This window comes from Lycium ferocissimum, chromosome 1, assembly GCF_029784015.1.
Source record: "Lycium ferocissimum isolate CSIRO_LF1 chromosome 1, AGI_CSIRO_Lferr_CH_V1, whole genome shotgun sequence".
Classification (NCBI taxonomy): domain Eukaryota; kingdom Viridiplantae; phylum Streptophyta; class Magnoliopsida; order Solanales; family Solanaceae; genus Lycium; species Lycium ferocissimum.
Genome location: NC_081342.1, coordinates 5,871,610 through 5,892,646, shown reverse-complemented (window position 1 = coordinate 5,892,646; position 21,037 = coordinate 5,871,610). Strand labels below are relative to the sequence as shown.

Below are 21,037 nucleotides of genomic sequence, written 5' to 3'. Positions count from 1 at the left end.
TCAAGTTTTGATAAATTCGACATAGTGAAGCTATCATAGAAGATAAATAAGTTAGAGATAATAAAATAACACAATCTCAAAACAATATCTTTATTTTCATAAGCCAATAACCCTTTTTTTTTTTTTTCAAACAGTAGCATAAGGTTCCATGGAATATTATACTTGCTAAAAGAAAGTCACATATAATATTTGTATAAATATACGAAACATGTTAAACTAAAATAATAAAAAGCAACAGAAGGGATTAGAGAAGATAATTTCTTTCCGTCAATTATTAAATCTACTGTATCATTTTTATTTTTTTATTTTTGTATCTATTAAAAGTAAATGGATGTAGCACATACCTTAATAAGATTTAACTTAGTAGAGATAAGTGTTTGGTTAGAACCTCGTGCTGATAACGTGTTATGAATTAATAGTGATATAGCAAAAACACAATTAACAAAGCTTTAAAATATAAAGAGAAAGGGAGTAATGGTAGAAGCAAATAAGAAAGCTGCCTTTTTGTTTTTTCAATTGTGTGTCCCCTTTCCATTGAATACAATGCAATTTATAGGACAAAAAGTAAAGTAGGTAACTTGTACACAACATCAAATAGTAAGGGATATGGGTTGTCCTGAACAACATGGGCATCCATTCTCTTACTACTATTTACTTTGACTATTTACAACATTACTATTTTTTTTAGCATCTTATGAAGTATAGAATCTTCTTAAGTTAAAAGTCTCAACGCAGGCTTAGCAAACATAGAGCTGTTAAAAGATTTTAAATCTCTAAACGCAAGATCTACTTTAGATTTGGCCCCACAAAATTTATGCCATTTTTCATAATGCATTTTTCTTTTCTCCTCATTTAGTTCCCACCAAAAATTAGAAAAGATAGCAGTAATCTCATTACCTAAGTTATCAGGAAATTGAAAACATGACAATGCATATGAAGGAATAGCAGAAAGCATTGATTTAAGCTTTCTTCTTTGCCCGCAAAACTTAAGAAATTACCTTTCCACCCTTTTATCTTAGATTTAAATATACACTATTGATTATGTTTAAAATTACCTTTGACCCTATATCTTATCAGGCTAGCAAATTTCTTATGTTTTGATTTAAAAAAACTTTGTACTTAGTTTTTGTTTCCCTTCCCTCTCCCCCGGGTGAATATACCTTGCCCTTGTGTAGATATATGGATATAGAACATAGATAATAATCAAAAAAACAAAAATATTAGGTATAAAAATAAAAATCAGACCGTTATTATTATAGTGATGTATTTATTTGTTCAATTCATTGCCCCACCTCGATACCAATTTGACTGGAATATTATCATTCTAGTAAATTTCATAGGTTTTTCCTTAATAAAGTTTGAACCCCATAAATCGTTCCTACATTCTGAAACTCCAACAAATTTTGAACCCTGTCGTTCATTGCTTTTTGAACTTATAAAGATTTCAACCCCATGAAATCGTTATTTGATTTTGAACCTAAATCAAACTTTTGAACTGATGAATATTTGCTCAAGCATAGCATGAAGAATTCTGACACTAATCATTGGAAAGAGTTATCTTCTTTCATGAATATTCGTTGTATCTCCCCTTTCATCGCTGCCCTAACAACATGTGGTAGTAATAAAAATAAAAAGCAGCAGCACCTCCTTTGTGTGTTGCCGGACGGGGGTTCCGGTCCCACATAAGGTATGACTCAAACAATTGGAAGCAATGTGGCAAGAATTACGATGTCTAGAGAAAACTTGGAAGTGCATTGATGATCTCAATTACACAACTGCTAGTGGCTATAATACTTTTAAACAAGTTGCTCAACATGTTGATAATTAGCCAGCGGCAATTCTGTTTTATTGCTTGGGTGAGGGTTCTATGTTATTTTTGAATGTAACTGATGGTGGTGCTTGTAATTCAACAAAAGGTCTTGTACACCCTACCGACTTTGATTTGTGGATGCGTTCCCTTCCCTCAAAAGGTCTTTTTGTCGTGCTGATGTGTCTATGCTACAACTTCTTACCAGCAATGTAGGGGTCGTGTTGACTGACGGTATGTTTTATTGGTGCACCCATGATCATTTTCACTTGCATGGATATGATACTAAGAGAAAAACTTGGCTTTGCTCACCAAGTAATAAAAAACATTTTCACACAAATAGAATCTTATCAGTCTAGCAAATTTCTTAAGTTTTTGTTTTAAAAAAAAAAATTATACTTAGTTTTTGTTTCCCTTCCCTTTCCCCTGGGCGGATATACCTTGATCTATGTGTAGATATATGGATATAGAACATAGATAATAATCAAAAAACAAAAATATTAGGTATAAATACAAAAATGAGACCGCTTATTATTATTGTGCTGCATTTATTTGTTCAATTCATTGCCCCATCTCGACCCCAGTTTGACCGGAATATTATCATTCAAATAAATTTCATAGGTTTTTGCTTAGTAAAGTTTGAACCCCATAAATCGTTCCTAGATTCTGAAACTCCAACAATTTTGAACCCCGTAAATTGTTCATTGGTTTTGAACTTATAAAGATTTGAACCCCATGAAATCGTTCTTTGATTTTGAAACTAAATCAAACTTTTGAACTCATGAATATTTGCTCAAGCATAACATGAATAATTCTGACCCTGCCTATTGGAAAGAGTTATCTTCTTTCATGAATATACGTCGTATCTCCCCTTTCATCGTTGCCCTAACAACAAGTGGTGGTAGTAGTAGTAGTAAAGATAAAAAGCAGCAGATATAAAGGTTTGTACCCCATGAAATCGTTTTCTTTGATTTTGAAATAAAATCGTTCTGTATAAACCGTTTATACTCTGATGTCTTGTAAAAAACCTAAGTCCTATTCTATGTAGTCATGATTGTTCAACTCCTATTAAATTGGTCTTTAGCTCACATATCAAATGTTTTTAGCGTTGTTTTTCTTTATACGCAAGCATGATCGTTTTCCTTCTTTCGGCTCAGGGCCTATTGAAACTTACTTGCTGGAAGTTGAAAAGTTTTAGATCCTTAAAACTTGAATTCGTCTATTTCATCTGTTCATTGTATAGAAAAGAAATATTCCATGATCAGAGGAGATCTCGTATGAGTAGGATGGCAATTTAAGAAAAAATATGATGCCAATATATAATGAAAACACTAAGGAACACGAAACACTTGATTTGTATCTTTATCTAAGATTGTTTCTGTTATTTATGTTACTTGAAAGACATCAAACTCATACCTTGTTGGATAAACTTACAGATTTTTGTTTTGAGTGTCGATCATAAACCGTGATCAATAGTGTTAACAAATGTAAGATTGAAAAAGATGAGAAGACAAGCAGCTTCATGGTCCTCGTGAATTGTCAAAAGGGGCCCAACAAATTGGGACAAAGGAATCCTTTTATTTCTTAGAAGATGTTCGATGCTCAAGAAAAAGTAACATCATTTCTTTGTAACTTTTATTTCCTCAAAGGGTTGTTTGGTTGGGTGTTACGGGATTATAATCCCGGGATAAATTATGGAATTGTAGCATACTCTTGATGCTGATACTTGTATAAAAAAATTCTTTGCTTATCAAAAATAAATAAATTAATTATGGAATTTTTTTATCCCATTTTGCTAAAATTATTGTCAAATAACACTCTTAATCTATTACAAAATGAATCTTTTCCAAAATACGATGAAACTCCACCAAGTAGAGGCATTTCTCCAATTCTATGATGATGATTTGACATGAGTGTCGAAGGTTGAAGAATACTACCTGCATGCGTCTGATTTACAATGGAGACCTAATGGTGAGGAGTTGTTTGATTTTCATATTTTTGTCTCTATTTGTGTTGAAAGTTATTGGATCGTGAGGCTATATATGGATGAAATAGGAAATTTAAGTGCATCCATTATTTTTAATCTTTGTATACTAATAAAATGATGTGATTTTTCATCATCCTGCCAGCAATCAAGTTGTTGCCTGGCTTTTCTTTTGGTGGGGTTGGGTGTGTAGGTAAAGTGAACACACTTTAGAAGCATTGAAGCTGAAAGTAATTAATAAGGAAATAGCTAGTGTCACAGAACTGAAACAGAACTAATAAGAAAATAGTATCCACAAAGCTGAAAGTGCATTATTATTAACTCGCCATTTAAACACAAGAACGCCCGCAGTACAAGTTCTTAAAGCCAGACTCTCAGCCATTTTTATTGTCCTATCATACAAGCCTAGCTAACTTGAAACATTGCATAACAGAAGATGGTACTCAACATAGTTGTGAATTTTTTTGCCACAATACGTTACACTTAAATTTCTAAGCATATTCCCTCCTGCTAGATCTAGACCCTGGCGCAAAAACAGTCACTTCCTCCCTATTATACTTCAAGCTCCTTGCTTCTTGCCTAGAAATCTGATAAGAATTCATCAACACTTCTTCTGGCATTGCTCTAAGTGCTGATAATCTTCCAGCAAGTTGATTCGTCATGGCATTGTCGTTAGTCTTGAAAGTGATGTACTCGAGTCCTTCGTTGCCTGCTCTCTTAACTATCGCAAAGTTTTGGGGCACGATGAGTAGTTGATTCTGTCTAACTTCGTCGTCGAATACTGACCTTCCAGCGTTTCCGACTACTTGAATTCGGCCGCTTCCTCTGATGATGTAGATTATTGAGTGTGCGTTCGTGTTCCAGTGTGGTGCAGCTATAGCATTCTGCAAAATCAAGCAGGTAACATAAGAAAGTTATTACATATGTTTACTAAGGGGCGGTTTGGTTACAGGATAATGGGTTATCCCAGTATAAAAATTGAGATTATGAAATTAAATTTGATTATGGTGTTAGTTAAAACTAGAATAAAATTAATACCAAAATCATGAAATTACATATCCGTCTCATATAGAAAGTGAGATTATGGTTGTAATTATGATTATAATCTTGGAATAATCTTGTTTTTAACTAAAGGATCCTATGAGAGAGATACATATGAGGGTATGAGTTTGTTGAAAGAACCCGCAATCTTAGAATCTAAAACTAATAAACTTCAAAACGTTATACAGTAATTATTACTCGTCCTTTAGATTTTTTGCACATTGTCTAAAACCGTTTGTCTAAACAACTCTTGAACATCTTTTACTAGACTACCAGCTATTAACGTAATAAAATACATAAGAAAAGAAATGTCAAAATTTTTAATAATTTAATTGGCGATTAAAAGATATTATAGCCAGTGATGTCATATAGAAGATCATCAGGAAAACAATAAAATCCTCGTAAACTTTGCATATATGTACCTGGAAGAGGGTTCCTCTCTCAGCGCTGAGCTGAAGCCAGTTAAGAATAGGGAGTGTGTTACTGTTGAGAGTGGTGACGCGTCCTCCACGTGGATTGTACACGTCAGATCTCGAAGGATGACCAATGTGCTGCCTCAGCTTCATTGTACACAATGTTTCTTCCAACCCATTAACAGGCCATCTTCCTCCTTGTTGCTCTCTTCGTTCTTCTTCTTCGGATTCTTCTGGAAGATTTAATCGAAGCTCTTCGGCTCTCACGATAACGCCCCTCTCTTCGTTCTGTCCTTGAAGTTTCCTTATGGTTTCTACGTTCACGTTGAATGCTTCGGATAATAGTTCAGTGTCGAATCCGTTGAAAATGTTGCCTCCGGATCTCTCTTGTTCTGATCTCCTTGCTTGCATGGTTGCTTCTCGTCTTCCTACGAATTGTTGTTGTACTCCACGGTGTGGGTTTCCAGCTAGGAAGAAGCTCTACATTATTAATACACAATTGAAAAGTTTAGTTTGAAGTTCTAACTATAATAATGTAAATTACACAAACAGTGAAAGTTACTCCCCCTTAATGCAAAACAAAGTTAGTTTACTCCCCCGTCTCTTAAGTGAGATGATTAGGAGTACTAGGTCCCACTTATGAGATTAAATCAATAGGTTCTAAAAAGAGAAATTGGAATACCAAATTCATCACGAGAATCACTTTACAAGTAAAGACATCCATCAATCATCTCTCAATCCATCAATCATCTCTCATAAATGAGAGAGGATTCAGGTACGATCTCTAATTAGACTATGATCAAATTTTTAAATGTGGGTTCAAATATAGATGTCTTTCAAAATTTTAAATAAAATTTAAATATTCTGAAATTAGTTAAAAAGTAGAATAAATCACAATAATTAATTCAAAATATTTAAGAAGAATAAGCCGCAATAATTAATTATTCAAAATATTTAAGATTAATAGATGTTGTATTAAAATGGTTCTTGTGAAAGTATCTTCAAAATACCCAAATGGTGCCATTTTGACCTTTTGCCAAAGTAAGCTAATTTTGCTTGTAGCCTCTGTTTTTCTAATCCTGATCCTATATAATATTTACTATTGACAAATACTAATCTTAAGATATGACTTAAATTTGCGTTACCCTGAAGCTGAGATCAAGTTGATTAGCATGGTTGGAAGTGTCAAGAAGTGAGACAGTGACAATAGGTTCCTCAGCATCATTATACATCCAGAAAGACACACCCGCAGGCAATGCAAGAACATCACCAGCTCTGAAACGTCTCAATTTCTGATGCCTATCGTTGAAACTCCGGCGTCTTTCTCCAGTTCTTGATTCTCCCGATTGTGATTCAAATGTCTCAGCACACCCCGGTATCATAGTCGAGTGGATACCCCTTCCTGCATTAATTTTTTAATTAATTCATCAAACACATCTAAAATTTAATCAAATAGTCACAGCAGATATAAAATAAATTTGATGATATGTAATGTATATGAACTAAATCCAATAAATAAATGTGTACTTTGTTTAATTGCTTAAGCTTATAGTCAATAGAAAAAATGAATTAGCGGCAAAATTTTGCTTAAGCTTAATGCTTATAGATTACAAAAACAAACATGAATTAGCGACTTTATTTGTTTGTTTGAGCTTATAGATTACAAATTGCTTAAGCTTATACATTACAAAAAAGAAACATTAATTAGCTATTTTTTTGTTTAAGCTTATAAATTATAAAATAATACTCGCTCCGTTCCAATTTATGTGAAACCATTTGAATAGGCACGGAGTCTACGAAAGAAAAGAAAGAAAGATTTTTTAAATTCGTGGTCTAAAACAAACCTTAGATATACGTGTGGTTATAAATTATCTCATAAACTTAAATTATTTTTAAATACAGAAAGATGTCATTCTTTTCGTAGAAAATTAAAAAAAAAATGTGCTATTGGGGCACCGGGGAAGTAATAATAATAAAAAAAGAATTAGCGGCTAAAAAAACATAGCGACACAAATTTTGTTTAAGCTTATAAACTAAAATAAAGCATGAATTGGTGATAATTTTCTAAATAGCAAAACTCGGCACTAATTTTTCATTAATAGACACTAAAAAAAAAATGAATTAGCGACGAATAATTTTTATTGCCAGACATAAAAACTTGAATAGCTAGTGATGAATAATTCCTATCGCTAAATAACACAAATTAAAAACATGAATAGTTCTATCGCTACAACAAAAATACATTAGCTAATTTATTTTTTAGAATAGCTGAGTGAATGTCATAATCAACACAAATAATACCAATCAAACAATTAAAAAAAGAGTTTGAACAATAAAAAATAAACGTTTTTGTTAAATTAACTACCTTGGATAATGTATATGAGCAGGGGGGTGTTGGTATAATAAGGAAGCAAAAGCCCATTTCTTCGAATCTCATGGCGAACAGCTTGAACTCCAGCACACTCGAATTGCTCCTGAGTAGCATCCCAGAACTCAATCACACCAGCCTCAGACTCGAATCTTCGAGTGGGTTCTTGAGCATTCAAACGCTCAATTTGGCACTCGGTTTTCGACCTGAGAGCACGGTGTTGTTGCTGTTGTTGAAGCCTCTGCCACACATTCTGTTGCTCTGAGAGTTGAGCAAAACAACTGTGGGAGAGAATTAAGAAGCAAAGGCTGAGTAGTGAAGAGTAAGAAGCCATTCTTGGTTTTTTTGTTTCAACTTTGTGGTGATGGGAAGTAGAGATGAAAATTAGATGGAATTTATAGGAAGGAAAGGGGATTTAAGGTTTGACACGTACTTATTTTGCATGTATGAAAGACTTGCATGCTTTACACATACTGAAGAGGAGTTGAGGGTTATGTGGCTAATGGTTTCTGCAAGATGGATTCACTTCTCTTTGTAGTGTTTGGATTTACATGCATGGCTCTTGTATTCTTCTTCTAGCTAGCTGGCTACTAGTACTAGTATAATCGATCCGCGAGTAATTGGAATAGTCTTACAAGTTTTGTGTTTGCACACCAGTGTAATAACACAGAAAATTAATACTCCATCGATTTAATTTGTGTTTTTGAGTTATTTGATATGAAGTTTAAGAAAGATGGTCTTTTCGGATTTGTAATTATAAAGGTACAAAAGCATATCGTAAACAGTAAAATAAAAATGGTTTAAAATTATGTTATCTTTTCCCAAAACATGTTAATAAAAAAAGTATGCCATTAAATTAATTAAATAGAAGGGAAAATTATAGCATCTACCATTCGATCATCTAGTTTATAAAATATGTATATTGTATAGGTAATGTCTAGTTTACACCAAATATACATATACTATACATACATCTACAGGCAATATACATATCTGTACATATGATAGACATATTCATACACAATATATACATCGAAGTGTATAGTGTACACGTCGGTCATGTTATAGATTAAACTAATTGCCCCAAGGGTATATTTATGTAAGTTTTCTATAAATAAAATAAGATTAAAATGGAAATTTTGTGTTAAATTATTTTTAAGTTTAATTTAGAAAGAAATTCTTTCTTAAGCAGATTAAGAAATAGGTTTACGCAAAGTGAACCGGATGATGGATACATATAATTCCCTCCAAAAATGTTAGTCTCAGCTTTATTGTAGTGCATCATTACTGTGTACTAAATCGGTTTATGTTTATAGCCTTCAAACAGGATAAATGCATTTACAACTCCTCCTTTCTGTCTCCTCTGCATCAAAAAAACAAGAATCCATGCAAACACAAACAGATTTTCACTACCTTCTTCTGCGGATATTCGCCACATAGCAAATTATTAACTTCTTAGGTGTCAAGAACCTAAGAATCTATCCAATACATTAATGCATGGTGATGCAGAAAAATCAAGGCAAATGTCTCACCACAACATTTTACGTGTCAAATCCTACTCACCCTTTCTTCTCCTACAAATACCAAACCTCCATTTTCCCCTTTCAGATCACAAAAAAAAAAAAAACATCACCACTCATCATATCACCAAAATATGGAAATAAAATTATGTTCTCTTCTTCCTCTTAGCCTTTGCTTTTTTCTCCTCTTTAATTGCTGTTTTGCTCAAATAGAGCAGCAGCAAGGATTCTTATCGGAGAGACTTCAGCAGCAACACCGGCGAGGCCGACCTCGAACCGATTGTCGGATCCAGAGCCTTAGTGCTCGGGAACCGACACGTAAGTTCGACTCAGAGGCCGGGTTCACCGAGTTCTGGGATCGGAACTCGGAGGAATTTGAATGTGCTGGAGTTGCTGCTGTTAGGAATGTTATTCAGCCTCAAGGGTTGCTCTTGCCTCATTATAATAATGCTCCTCAACTCCTCTACATTGTCAAAGGTTTTTTTTACCTATCTAATCATTGTTCTTTATTGTTACTGAACTCTTTCAAAGTGATTTTTAGGTACTTTATCAATCAAAAATTTTACTCTCTCCGTCCCAAATTAAGTGTCACAAAGTTTAAGGAATAAAAGGAGACATTTGAATCTTGTTGTCATAAATTAAATATGTGTGTAATGTGCTAAAATATTTTTTGAATTTTGTATTTTTAAACTTGTCAAATAGAATGTTTGAATTCTTAAATATAGAAAGAGACTCTTTTTTTAGATTTTTCTAAATAGACTAAAAAGAAAAGTAAGAATCTGGACGGAGAAAGTAATTAGAATTTCCCTCTTCCGCGATCTAAAGCAACTCTTGAACAACTTTGTCGCTTTATTATAATTCTGAAAGTTACTACTCGATCCGTTTTGTTTTGTTTTATGTGTTCCAATTTCAGTGGGTTCTCATTAATTAAAGAATAAAATGAAAATATTAAAATTAAAAATTTACTAAATACCGAATAGCGACATTCTTAAAAACAAATAATATCAATCTTCCAAATGTTATTGTAGCTGTATATGGCATTACTCGCCTTGTTTTTGCTTTTTATTTTAGCTAAATAGAAAGTTCACTACAAAAAAATGGTCATGGATGACGGTCGCTAATCTTATTCAATGACAGATTAGTAACAGATTATCAAAAAAAAAAAATCCTATTAGCTATGGGCAATTTAGCTATAAATTTATTAGCTAATTTTTTTTTTTTTTTTTTTTTGAATGATTCCTAATTACCACTGTTTGTTTTTATTTTTGGGGGAATGAAGGAAGTGGACTTTTAGGGACAGTAATTCCAGGATGTGCTGAAACATTTGAATCACCACAAAGAGAGAGAAGTATGAGGGGACAAGAAAGCAGAGAGGGAGAAAGCCAGTACAGAACAGGCGGTGATCGCCATCAGAAAGTCAGACAATTCCGACAAGGCGATGTACTTGCATTGCCTGCAGGTGTCACACTTTGGTTTTACAACAATGGTCAAGACCGCCTTGTTACTGTTGCCTTGCTTGATACCAGCAACCCAACTAACCAGCTTGATCAACAATTCAGGGTAACAACTTATTTTGTCACTACTCCCTCCGTCCCAAATTAGTTGTCATGTTTCGCACTATTTAGACTTTGACCAACCTAAGAAAAATTGCAATTTATAGTGCTTTTCTTATGATTTTTGAATATCTAATAAATTATTCTACTCACAAAAAACAAAACATGACAACTAATTTGGGACAAAGGGCGTATATGAGTTTGTTATAAAATATATGTATACAGTCATATGACCTATAAGATAATTATAGGTGAATTCATATAATAAGTATTACTCTGCCCCAACATTTCTGTGATTATAAGATTTTTGAAATTGTTGTATTAAACATGCATTTCACTTTTGAAAAATCTAGTTAATAGTTTCATTGCATATATAGGAGTACCATTTTTTTGCAAGGGAGTAATAATAAAGGAAATGGTTCCAAATTATTTTGAAATATCTAAAGTTAATAGTTTCATAGGTAAAATGTACCAATGTTTTTCGGAAGGGAGTAATAATTAAGGAAATAGTGTCAAATAATTTGGAACCGGTGAGTAATCAATAGCTTTATAAGAAATTGATAATTGATATGTTATTGTAATATTGATGTGAGAACATTAGCCGGCTATATATCGAGTATTTATGAAGTACAAAGGGATTACATTAACTCATGGCCGATTGGCGAATTATTGAGCCGAGATGGATTTGGTAACATATTACATACATGTTCGTGACATATTATCAACGAATTTACAGTCATCCATGTTGGTAACATATTCCAACAAATTTATAGTCCGTCCCCATCAATGCCAAGGTCTACAAGAAGATGTCCAGTTCACCCAGATGTAAAAATAATATTCCTAGTAAGAAAATTGTTCTACATCTTAAAAATTAAAATTGATCAGAGAAAGCTACATGCAGTACTATACTTATAATGTTAGTTATACTGAGTTCCTACTTATTATCGCGAAACTTGTATAAATTTTCTCTAAAAAGTGATATTAACAATATAGTTTCAATACTTTACAGCATTTCTTCCTAGCTGGAAACCCAAATCCCAGAGAACAAAGTGGAAGCAGGTACGAGGAAGAAATCCGAGCTCGAAGAGAACAAGAACAAGGCGAACAACCACAACGTCGTCAATCGGGCAACCTTTTCGATGGATTCGAACAAGATCTCCTAGCCGATGTTTTCAACGTGGACCAGGAGTTAGTCAGGAACTTACAAGGCCGAGAAGATCAAAGGGGAAGGATTGTTCGGGCCGAGAATTTCGATGTTCTAAGCCCGGAATTTGAAGAAGAAGAAGAAGAAGAAGAGCAATCACACAGGCAAAGAAGAGAGCGTGAACATGAGGGAAGAAGAGGATCACAGCCCAATGGGCTTGAAGAAACTATTTGCACTATGAGGCTTAGAGAGAATTTGGGCCGTCCATCTCGTGCTGACGTGTATAATCCACGTGGAGGACACATCAGCACTCTCAACAGCCACAAGCTTCCAATCCTCAATTTTCTTCAGCTCAGTGCTGAGAGAGGAGTCCTTTACCAGGCAAGTCAAATTTTCTTGCAGAAATTTAATACTTTGGCCCATTTAAAATTACTTATCATTCTTCTGAGAGTCAATTTTGTATAGTAATTCATTTTATACAAGAAAAACATAGAACTTACTTCTCTTAATTTGTTTTGAATTTTTTAGTTTATTAAGAGTTGGTTTGGCTAATTTTCAGATATCAGACTAAGATTAATTAGAATTTCTTAAATTAAAATTTTGATATAGGGAGTACATAACAAGGCAAAAGGAAACGGAGAATTTTCCACATTGACCCCAATTATGTGTAGCGCTTCTAACATTTTTTCTTTGTTAGGCCCAACTCTAGTCAAAATTAGTGCTTTTTGTTGCCAAAAGCAACTGTATTACAAAATTTGTGGACATGTAGTTCACTAAAATATTGTCACAAATTGAATTGGGGAAATATTACACATGGTATGTCCAATCTAGTATTTTTTGTTCTAGTAACTTTCTCTCAGCAGCATGGCATCGTGTTAGTAGCATAGCAAAAGAACCTTTGTCATCATTAATATCTTTGCTCATGACAACTGTGAGCTATCGGGAGAATCAATGATTCTACCAAAAATGTACGTAGTACTTGTAAATCTTAGACTTTATGGACTTTAATCAGGCTCTTATTTTGACGCCATTACATTTGATTTTGCAGAACGCAGTAATGGCACCACTCTGGAACATGAACGCACACAGCATCCTCTACATCCTCCGAGGAACCGGTCGGATTCAGGTAGTCGGGGACGCTGGAAACTGTGTGTTCAATGATGAGGTCAGGGAAGGCCAGATGCTCGTTGTGCCACAAAACTTCGCAGTAGTAAAAAAAGCAGGAAACCAAGGACTCGAGTACATCGCGTTCAAGACAAACGAACAGGCCATGACCAGCCCGTTAGCAGGGCGGTTATCGGCTATTCGGGCTATGCCAGAGGAAGTTCTGATGAACTCTTATCAGATATCTAGGCAAGAAGCTAGGAGTTTGAAGTATAATAGGGAAGAAACAACTGTTTTTGCTGGAAGGAGGTCATCAAGGGGATATTCAACTAGGGCAATGGAGTATGCTTTGACTGCTGTTGAGGCTTTTTTAAAAGCCTAAGTTTGTGTTTTGAATAATAATAGTAGTCAAGAATGTAAAGTTTCTGAGAATAAATGAGTTGAGTGGTGGCTCTTTAATAAGCTAATGTTTGTTTCGAGTTAACACGAAGCTTCATATTCTGTATTTTATGCATTGTTTGGCTCATTGGTATCTTCCCTATATTTTCCTAATTAATATTTTCATGTGCGTTTAATTAGTACTAATTTATAAGAACCAAAGGAATTTGGGGACCATTCGAATTGTTGGTCAAGTTAGGTAATGCAAATTCCTCATAGCGAAGTAAGGTACGTCGTTAGTGTTTGATCTTTATATACATAAAGGTATGCTTATATTTTATAATGGATGAATAATGATATGAAGAGCTTCATATCCCTTAACATATCTAAAACATCAAGCGATATGAAAAGTACGTAATTACTACTACGTAGTGGTATTGATTATAAGAAAATAAGACAAATAATATGCATGGTACAAGTTAAATTGTACCAAGTTAAACAATATTACTCCTAACTTATTCCTAGGGAAGTAAATAATTTTTTTGGTAAATAGTAGTACACACTGAGTAGGCGTTTGGCCATAAGAATTATTCATTTTATTCCGAAATTTTTTTTCACTTTTTTCATTTTTCAGCGTTTGGTCATAAGAATTCCGAATACAACTTACCAAAAACTCCAAAAACTTGTTTTTCAAAAAATTTCACTTTTTTACAACTACATTTCACCAAAAACTACAATTTCAAAAACTATGGCCAAACACAACTCCAACTCCAAAATTCCAAAAAAAGTGAATTTTTTTTTTTTATATCTATGGACAAACAGGGCCTAAGATTTAGCGGACAAGGGCTAAAGTGAAAATTTTCAAATTTACTCACGTCAAATAACTTTAAATATGAAGGTTTGCCAAATTTGATATGGCAAAAGTAGAACTGGCATATATAGCTAAAGTTCAATCATTTTCATCTTAAGTAGTTCAGTTATATGACTGAACTTCAATCGTTTTTAAGTAAACTTCAGTCATATCAAACTTAACTTCAGACACTACATATCTTAAGTTATTTTAAAATGAATAGCCATGCAAAATAATTTAAAAACTAAGTACAAAATAAATCGCAGTATTCAAATAAGATATACGTATTAAACTTTTACAAATTAAAAGGTCACAATAAACTTTATAAAATGAGGAATATCTACGTGAGTAGATTGTAAATTGTTATGGTGGGTCCACTCCTCTAGAAGCTTGTAAAGGTGGGTCCACTAGGCCTCGACCTCTTATGAATTGAGCTGTAAAGTGAGCTATGGGCCTTAGACCAGACTTGCACATTGTACGATTCTCATCTTTACAAGTAGGAATTGGCCTTTGACACATTTTGTAACCATATTTTAGTAGGCATTTGGTCATGAAAATTAAATATTTTTCAATTTATTTGGAATTTTAAATTAGAATTCAAGGTGAAGTTGTGTTTGATTATAGTTTTTGTAAAGAATATTTGATTGTTTGAATGTATTGAAAGTAAAAACAACATTTTTGATGTTTTTTAAAGCATTTGGAATTTTCATGACCAAACATTGATTTCCAAATAAAGTGAAATAATTTTCGGAAAAAAGTGAAATCCTCATGGCCAAACGATTTTTCACTTTATTCGAAAATTAGCGTTTGGCCATGAAAATCCCAAAACAACTTGAAATTGTATTTGAATTTGAAAAATACCTAAAACCTTTTTTTCACTTTCAGTACCTTCATACAACTAAATATTCTTTGAAAAAACTACAACCAGACACAACTCTATCTTCAACTCCAACTTCAAAATTTCAAATGAAGTGAAAAATATTTGATTTTCATGGCCAAACACCTACTAAGATGTGGACACATAACAAAATGTCAATATCTCAAATTATTGCAACATTCCAACCTGAAATTAACTGTTTTGCATGATCCATGTATTATGAGAGAGTATTTGGATGAGTATATGATGTTTGGAAGCTGCTTAATGGTCCAGGGAGTTGGAAAACATAATGTTCGATAAGAATTTAAAAATTCATAATAGGACTTTTTAATGTACTAAGGGACTTGGGAGGGGAAAAGAAAGAGAAACAATTTCAGTAGTTCGCAAAATTCCTTCCTATCGTGTGCATGGAAGTATAAGAGATGCGTTTAATCTCTAAAAATCCTAAGTTTGTGGTAACAAAGAACTTTTTCCAGAGAATTCGATTGAATGAATGAAAATTAACCCGGTTTGGCCATATCTTGTTTCAACTTTTGAAATAATAATTCTATATTATTTCGAAAAAGTATTTGTTTATCAAATTAGTTTCTTATTTCAATTTGAAACTTAAAATATAAAATTTGAAGTCTGAAAAAGATATTTTAATTTATTTATTTTCAAATTTTCACTCACACAACTGCACTTTTTTTTGAAACATCAACAAATTAATTCATATCAAAATACCTACTTGGTATCATCAACCTTCAATTTGCACCTTTCCTTAATGAAAGAGGTATTTGTGGGGCAAAAAGAGCACTACTACCTGAATTTCCATTAATTTCTGATTGATACCCCACATTAGCATGCCACCAAAGAAATCCACTATAATCTCCTAATCAGACTTAACACTTTTTTTCTTAATATCTTTTAAATTTTCTCAATAAAGTAAGCACAAACTTAGGACTCAAGATTTCTGTCGCCATAGACTTCCAAAGACTTAACCGAAAGTCAGATATACCTAAACATAAAAAAGGACCTTCTTTGCTTATAATTAGTTTTCCAGTCTAGGTCTTTGATCCCTTTCTTAGAAAAAAGCAAAAGAAGATGATAAAAGAAATCATGTGAAGAAAAGAATGAGACATGACCAAAAGGTTCAAGGAACCATCCAGCCTAACCTTTCTCACATACACTTGTACACGCACACACAACTACTTCAAAATAAAATCCACATCTTCAATTTCTCTTCATCTCAATCCTCTTCTTCTCAAAGAAAACAAATCCCACCATTAATTTCCTCTCAAAACTCTAAATTGAATGTCAAATTTCAACTTAGGAAAAAAGCTTTTACCATCTAAAAAAGCATGGAAGAGCTTCACCAACAAGTTACAATCAAGATTACACAAGCTCAAGCTTTCAAAAGCTATCAAAAGTTCTAAAAACCTTTGCATTAGAGCTTACAACTACATTTTCCCAATTATTACTCGAAAATTCTACTCCTTGATCAATCGTTCTTCACCACCGCGTACTCGTCGAAATTTTTATCATAATTACTACCAATACCAACAATGTCACAAGGGTACTTCACCTATATACGTGGACCAACTCTTCCCCGAACCTATACAGAAATCGGAAAAAACTCATAGTCGTAAAATATCCGCGCCTCAGGCTAAAGAATTCGTTGCTTCAAGTAGCAATGTTAATGTTAATAGAAGAAGATTGGATCAAGAAGAACAAGAGATTATTTTGAGGGCTATTGAAAAAAATACTACTTTGAAAAAAGGTAAAGTCGTCATTGAGAGTGGTACTAATTATAGAACATGTGATAATATTGATGAATGGAGAACTCCTTCAATGCCACATATAAATGGAGTGGATAGAAGAGCTGAAGAATTTATCTCTAAGTTTCGTGAAGATATGGAGCTTGAAAGGCAACAATCCATTCTTGATTTTCAAGAAATGTTGGCTAGAGGTGCTTAATTAGAAAGGAAAAAAAAAAAACAGATATTAAATTTTTATTGTTGCAGAAGAAATGAGTTTTTCAAAAAATTAAGTACAAGTTTTGTTTTTCTGATCAATTCCTTATTTCCCAATTTTTGAAGGGGAAGAAAAGGAGTTGATGTGATAATTCTTTGATTTGGTGTGAGAGAGTATTTAAACTGGATAAGAAACTTACGTTGTGTGTGGCTGTTTCTTAAATAATTTTTAATTTCAAGAATTGTATTCAGCAAATATTGATTATTTTTCTTGGGTGTATGAATAAATAAATATGATATATAAAGTGATACTGGTTTTCTATCTAACAGAAACAAATTGTAGTAGTTCTCTTTCATAGATTCAAACGTGTTACAGTTGCAAGATCAAAGCTTTTATATCATTTGCTTCTGGTCAGGATCTATACACATGGTAATTGTACATGTATCTCATTCATTGAAATAACGCAAATTACTTTTCTTCTCTCTATTTCTATTCTCTCTTTTAGCTTCTTTCTCAGACAATTCCCTGAACAAGCAATCATCTTCTTCGAGCTACAAGCTCATAGATTAACTAATTCCACTCGAGATTACTTCTGTGCATCAATTAGTATATATCAGAACCACTGATTCTCAGCTCAGCTAAAAAAAAAAAGGATATTACAAATGTAAAAATTGTGTGTATGAATGAAATCCAATAAATGTGTGCTATCTTCAAGTGCTTAAGCTTATAGACTAAAAAAAAATGTGATTTATAGACGAACAACTACTTAAATAGAAGAAATCCAAAACGTTTTTCGCTAATCCCATTTAGGACATTTTTACTGTCAATTATACAGAAGTAATTCATTTTCTCCAAGTAAATCAGAGAAATTACACCTCCTAAGTTTCTAGGTTATTGAGAGTTGATTCGAATAATTTTCATAAACCTGACTAAGAATTATTAGAAACTTTTTTTAAATTAAAAATTAAGATATTTATAAAAAAAAACATTAGAATTTAAAATTTTCTCAAATAAAGTATAGAAAAATAAAAAAATCTAAAATGTTAAATTCATGCACTTTATTTGAATCTTGAATTGGGGAAGCGAAAGTGCCAAATACCTTGGAAAACGAAGCCACATTTTTGTTTTCAATTGGAGCATTTATTAGATGTTATTAATTACTCTCCATTTATTTCAATTTTTTCAAAGTCAATTTAGTTAAAATTTAAATCTGAAATACTAAATTAGATCTAAGTTAATAGTTTAAATTATAAAATTTAGACATTTAAAAATTAGCGGAGAATAGATATGCAATTATTATTCAGTACTAATTTTTTGGGTGGAGGAGAGCCATGTAGTAAAAGAACGGACTCAGTTGCCGACTAGTAAATTAAGTGGATGATATTTATGATGTCAAAAAGAAAACTTGGAAGTGCATTGATGATCTCAACTATACAACTATTAGTGGCTATAGTACTTCTAAACAAGTTGCTCAAGATATTGATAACCCAACGATAATCTTGTTTTATTGCTTGGGTAATGGTGCTATGCTGTTTTTGGAGGCAATTGATGGTGGCGCTTGTATTTCATCAAAAGGTCCTCTAGACCCTGCTGACTTTGATTTGTGAAAGCATTCCCTTCCCCCAAAAGGTGTTTTTGATCGTGTTAACGTGTCTATGCTATAGCTTCTTACCATCAATGTAGGGGCCGAGTTGGCTGACGATACATTGTATTGGTGCACCAATCGTCACTTTCACTTGTATGGATATGATACTAAGAGGGAAACATGGCTTTGCTCACCAAGTCTTAAAAAATATTTTTCACACGATAGAATCTGACTACGAAGACCAAGATCAAGACCAAGACAAAATCCCTTGATACCCCCTTTTGCTCGGACTGGGAAATAGAAACATCGTGTTGTTGTTCCTGTACATCCTGGATACTCAACATTGGCCTTACTCAATGTGGAAAAAAAAAAAAAAAGGGAGGAAAGCTCTTTAGCTGTGTCTGTAGATGGTGTTCAGCATTTATACTTTGATGATGATGAATTTTCGCCCCCATGATGGCAAGGCAAAGTGAGTATTTTTTGTTAAGCTGCTTAATTTTGTTTTTGATTTTGATTGGTCCATTTTTCGTTTTGCTCAAATTATATATGATGTCTTGTAAGAAAAGTAAGTCCTTTATAATTGATCTACTACTATTAAATTAGTGAGTAAATGTCATAATTTACGTAAGTTCATTTTTTAAATATTGTATGAGGAGGTAATAAGTCTTATTGGTGGAAGGTTTGTTGACCTGTGTGTTCATTTAGAGAATATGTTTTGAAGTTTGTTGTCCTTGTATTTCTTTCGAGGGCTGAATGGTTTATATACCTGAGAACTTATTCATGCTACTGGGAACTTAGTTTTATTTATTACGTGGTATCCAAGATTGGTGAGGCATCAGTTGATTTTCCAATTCAATTTGAACGGTTTAATAAAGCTGAAAAATAATTAAACATGGTGTTCATAAGTCTACTTTCCAAAGGTGCATATGCTGATCAATATAATATAACTTATTTGCTTATTTAGCACTAGTGAGTTAAGTATAGCATTATGCTAATTCCTGTCTAGTTATTTTTGCAATTTTTTGCGCGGATTGCCCTTCTTTCGGGTGGTCTTTAAATTTTGCCCCTCATATTTGTATTTTAAGCTTTTACCCTTCACACGTAAAGGTGGGCGAATACGAGGTTCGGGTTCGAACCCCGCTCGCATAAAATAAAATAAAAATTAAAAAAAGGTGGCCGGGGGGTGTATGGGATCTTTGATAAATGGGGAGTGTATCTGATCCGCATACACTCCTTAAGGAATAACTAAAATTATGCGGCTCCGTAAGATACTTATTTTCATGTATAATTTTTAGTTATGCCCCATAAGACAAAACTTTTCCTTAAGATAAGCAGTCTTACATTTTTATAGACTTAGTTAAGGCAAAAGTATGCCTATAAGGCAAGAACTTTTCCTTAAGGCATAGTATTTTGCGCTTATAAGCGCAAACTTTTAGTTACGCTTAAGGAAAAGTTCCGCCTTACGGGGATACTTTTAGTTATGTTTACGGCACACTTTTAGTTAAGGCATAACTAAAAGTTTACCTTGAAAAGTTCATATATATATATATATATATATATATATCTTATAAGGCCAGTTTCTGCGACTTTTTAGTTAAACATAACTAGAAGTTTTAACTAAAAGTCCGCCCAAAGGGGCATAGCGAAATTCAAACTCTTGAAAAGTAAAAATAAAAATAATATATATATATATATATATATATATATATATCGAAATTTAAACTTCTTGAAAAGTAAAAATAAAAAAATAAAATATAATTAAAAGTCTCATTTTGGAGGGGGCATAGCTAAATTCAAACTCTCCCTGGCAATTTTTTTTTAAAATTTTGACTGAGTGAGGGTTCGAACCCGAAACCCATAAATTTTAAACAAGGCAAAATTTAAATTACGTTATTATGATGTAAAATTTAAAGTTAATTCACCCAAAAGAAGGGCAGAATGCCCTTATTTTTGCTGCATGTGAAACCAACTGGGTCCACTGGACTCCTCCTTTCTCTGCATATTTTGTGTTGGGCCTAGCCCAACATAATATCATCTTTGGGAAAATGGCATGGTGTATCAGATTGACAATTCTACATAAAAAAATATTTAAAAAAAACGCAATTTAAGCTTGACAAGTTTATATACATGTTGATAGAATTTATTATATAGAATATAATCCGTATTCATAAAAAAACGCAATAATTTTAAAAACTATCACTATGTTCTTATACATAAGTCAACAACTGTCGTAGCAATGGTAGAAGATTTGGCGCCATCTGGATCTAAATTTTAGGGATATCTAATAAATAAAATAATTGAATCCCTAATTTTAATTTTAGGGATATTCAACGTTAATTAAGGGAAATAAATAATGGGATCCCTGGTTTTGCTCCACATCCTGGTCATTAATTTTTCCCCTCAAATTGGTGGTCTTTAATTTTTGTTCTTCACCTAATACCCCGAAGTTCAGGGTTCGAA

The 21,037-nt window shown here is 33.0% G+C and overlaps 3 protein-coding genes across 3 annotated transcripts; 2 read left to right on the top strand and 1 right to left on the bottom strand.

Moving 5' to 3' along the window:
- Nucleotides 1-4,080: 4,080 nt before the first annotated feature.
- On the bottom strand, nt 4,081-7,995 carry LOC132033267 (11S globulin seed storage protein 1-like). Its single transcript, XM_059423233.1, has 4 exons — nt 7,611-7,995; nt 6,391-6,647; nt 5,255-5,725; nt 4,081-4,675 (listed from the first exon to the last, which is right to left on the bottom strand). The coding sequence occupies exons 1-4, from the start codon at nt 7,945-7,947 to the stop codon at nt 4,283-4,285; spliced, it is 1,458 nt and encodes a 485-aa protein (XP_059279216.1). The 5' UTR covers nt 7,948-7,995; the 3' UTR covers nt 4,081-4,282.
- A 1,220-nt stretch (nt 7,996-9,215) lies between these two features.
- On the top strand, nt 9,216-13,439 carry LOC132033190 (11S globulin-like). Its single transcript, XM_059423121.1, has 4 exons — nt 9,216-9,610; nt 10,413-10,693; nt 11,696-12,211; nt 12,879-13,439. The coding sequence occupies exons 1-4, from the start codon at nt 9,268-9,270 to the stop codon at nt 13,314-13,316; spliced, it is 1,578 nt and encodes a 525-aa protein (XP_059279104.1). The 5' UTR covers nt 9,216-9,267; the 3' UTR covers nt 13,317-13,439.
- A 2,893-nt stretch (nt 13,440-16,332) lies between these two features.
- Nucleotides 16,333-16,995, top strand: LOC132061390 (uncharacterized). The gene has a single exon (XM_059454221.1). The coding sequence runs from the start codon at nt 16,333-16,335 to the stop codon at nt 16,993-16,995; it is 663 nt and encodes a 220-aa protein (XP_059310204.1).
- Nucleotides 16,996-21,037: the final 4,042 nt, after the last annotated feature.

Coding starts and splice junctions, on each gene's coding strand:
- LOC132033267 (XM_059423233.1), bottom strand. CDS start 7,947: ATGGCTTCTTACTCTTCACTACTCAGCCTTTGCTTCTTAATTCTCTCC. Junction 6,648..7,610: donor GCTCATATACATTATCCAAG/GTAGTTAATTTA, acceptor AAATTAATGCAG/GAAGGGGTATCCACTCGACT. Junction 4,676..5,254: donor AGAGAGGAACCCTCTTCCAG/GTACATATATGC, acceptor TTGATTTTGCAG/AATGCTATAGCTGCACCACA.
- LOC132033190 (XM_059423121.1), top strand. CDS start 9,268: ATGGAAATAAAATTATGTTCTCTTCTTCCTCTTAGCCTTTGCTTTTTT. Junction 10,694..11,695: donor AGCTTGATCAACAATTCAGG/GTAACAACTTAT, acceptor AATACTTTACAG/CATTTCTTCCTAGCTGGAAA. Junction 12,212..12,878: donor AGAGAGGAGTCCTTTACCAG/GCAAGTCAAATT, acceptor TTGATTTTGCAG/AACGCAGTAATGGCACCACT.
- LOC132061390 (XM_059454221.1), top strand. CDS start 16,333: ATGTCAAATTTCAACTTAGGAAAAAAGCTTTTACCATCTAAAAAAGCA.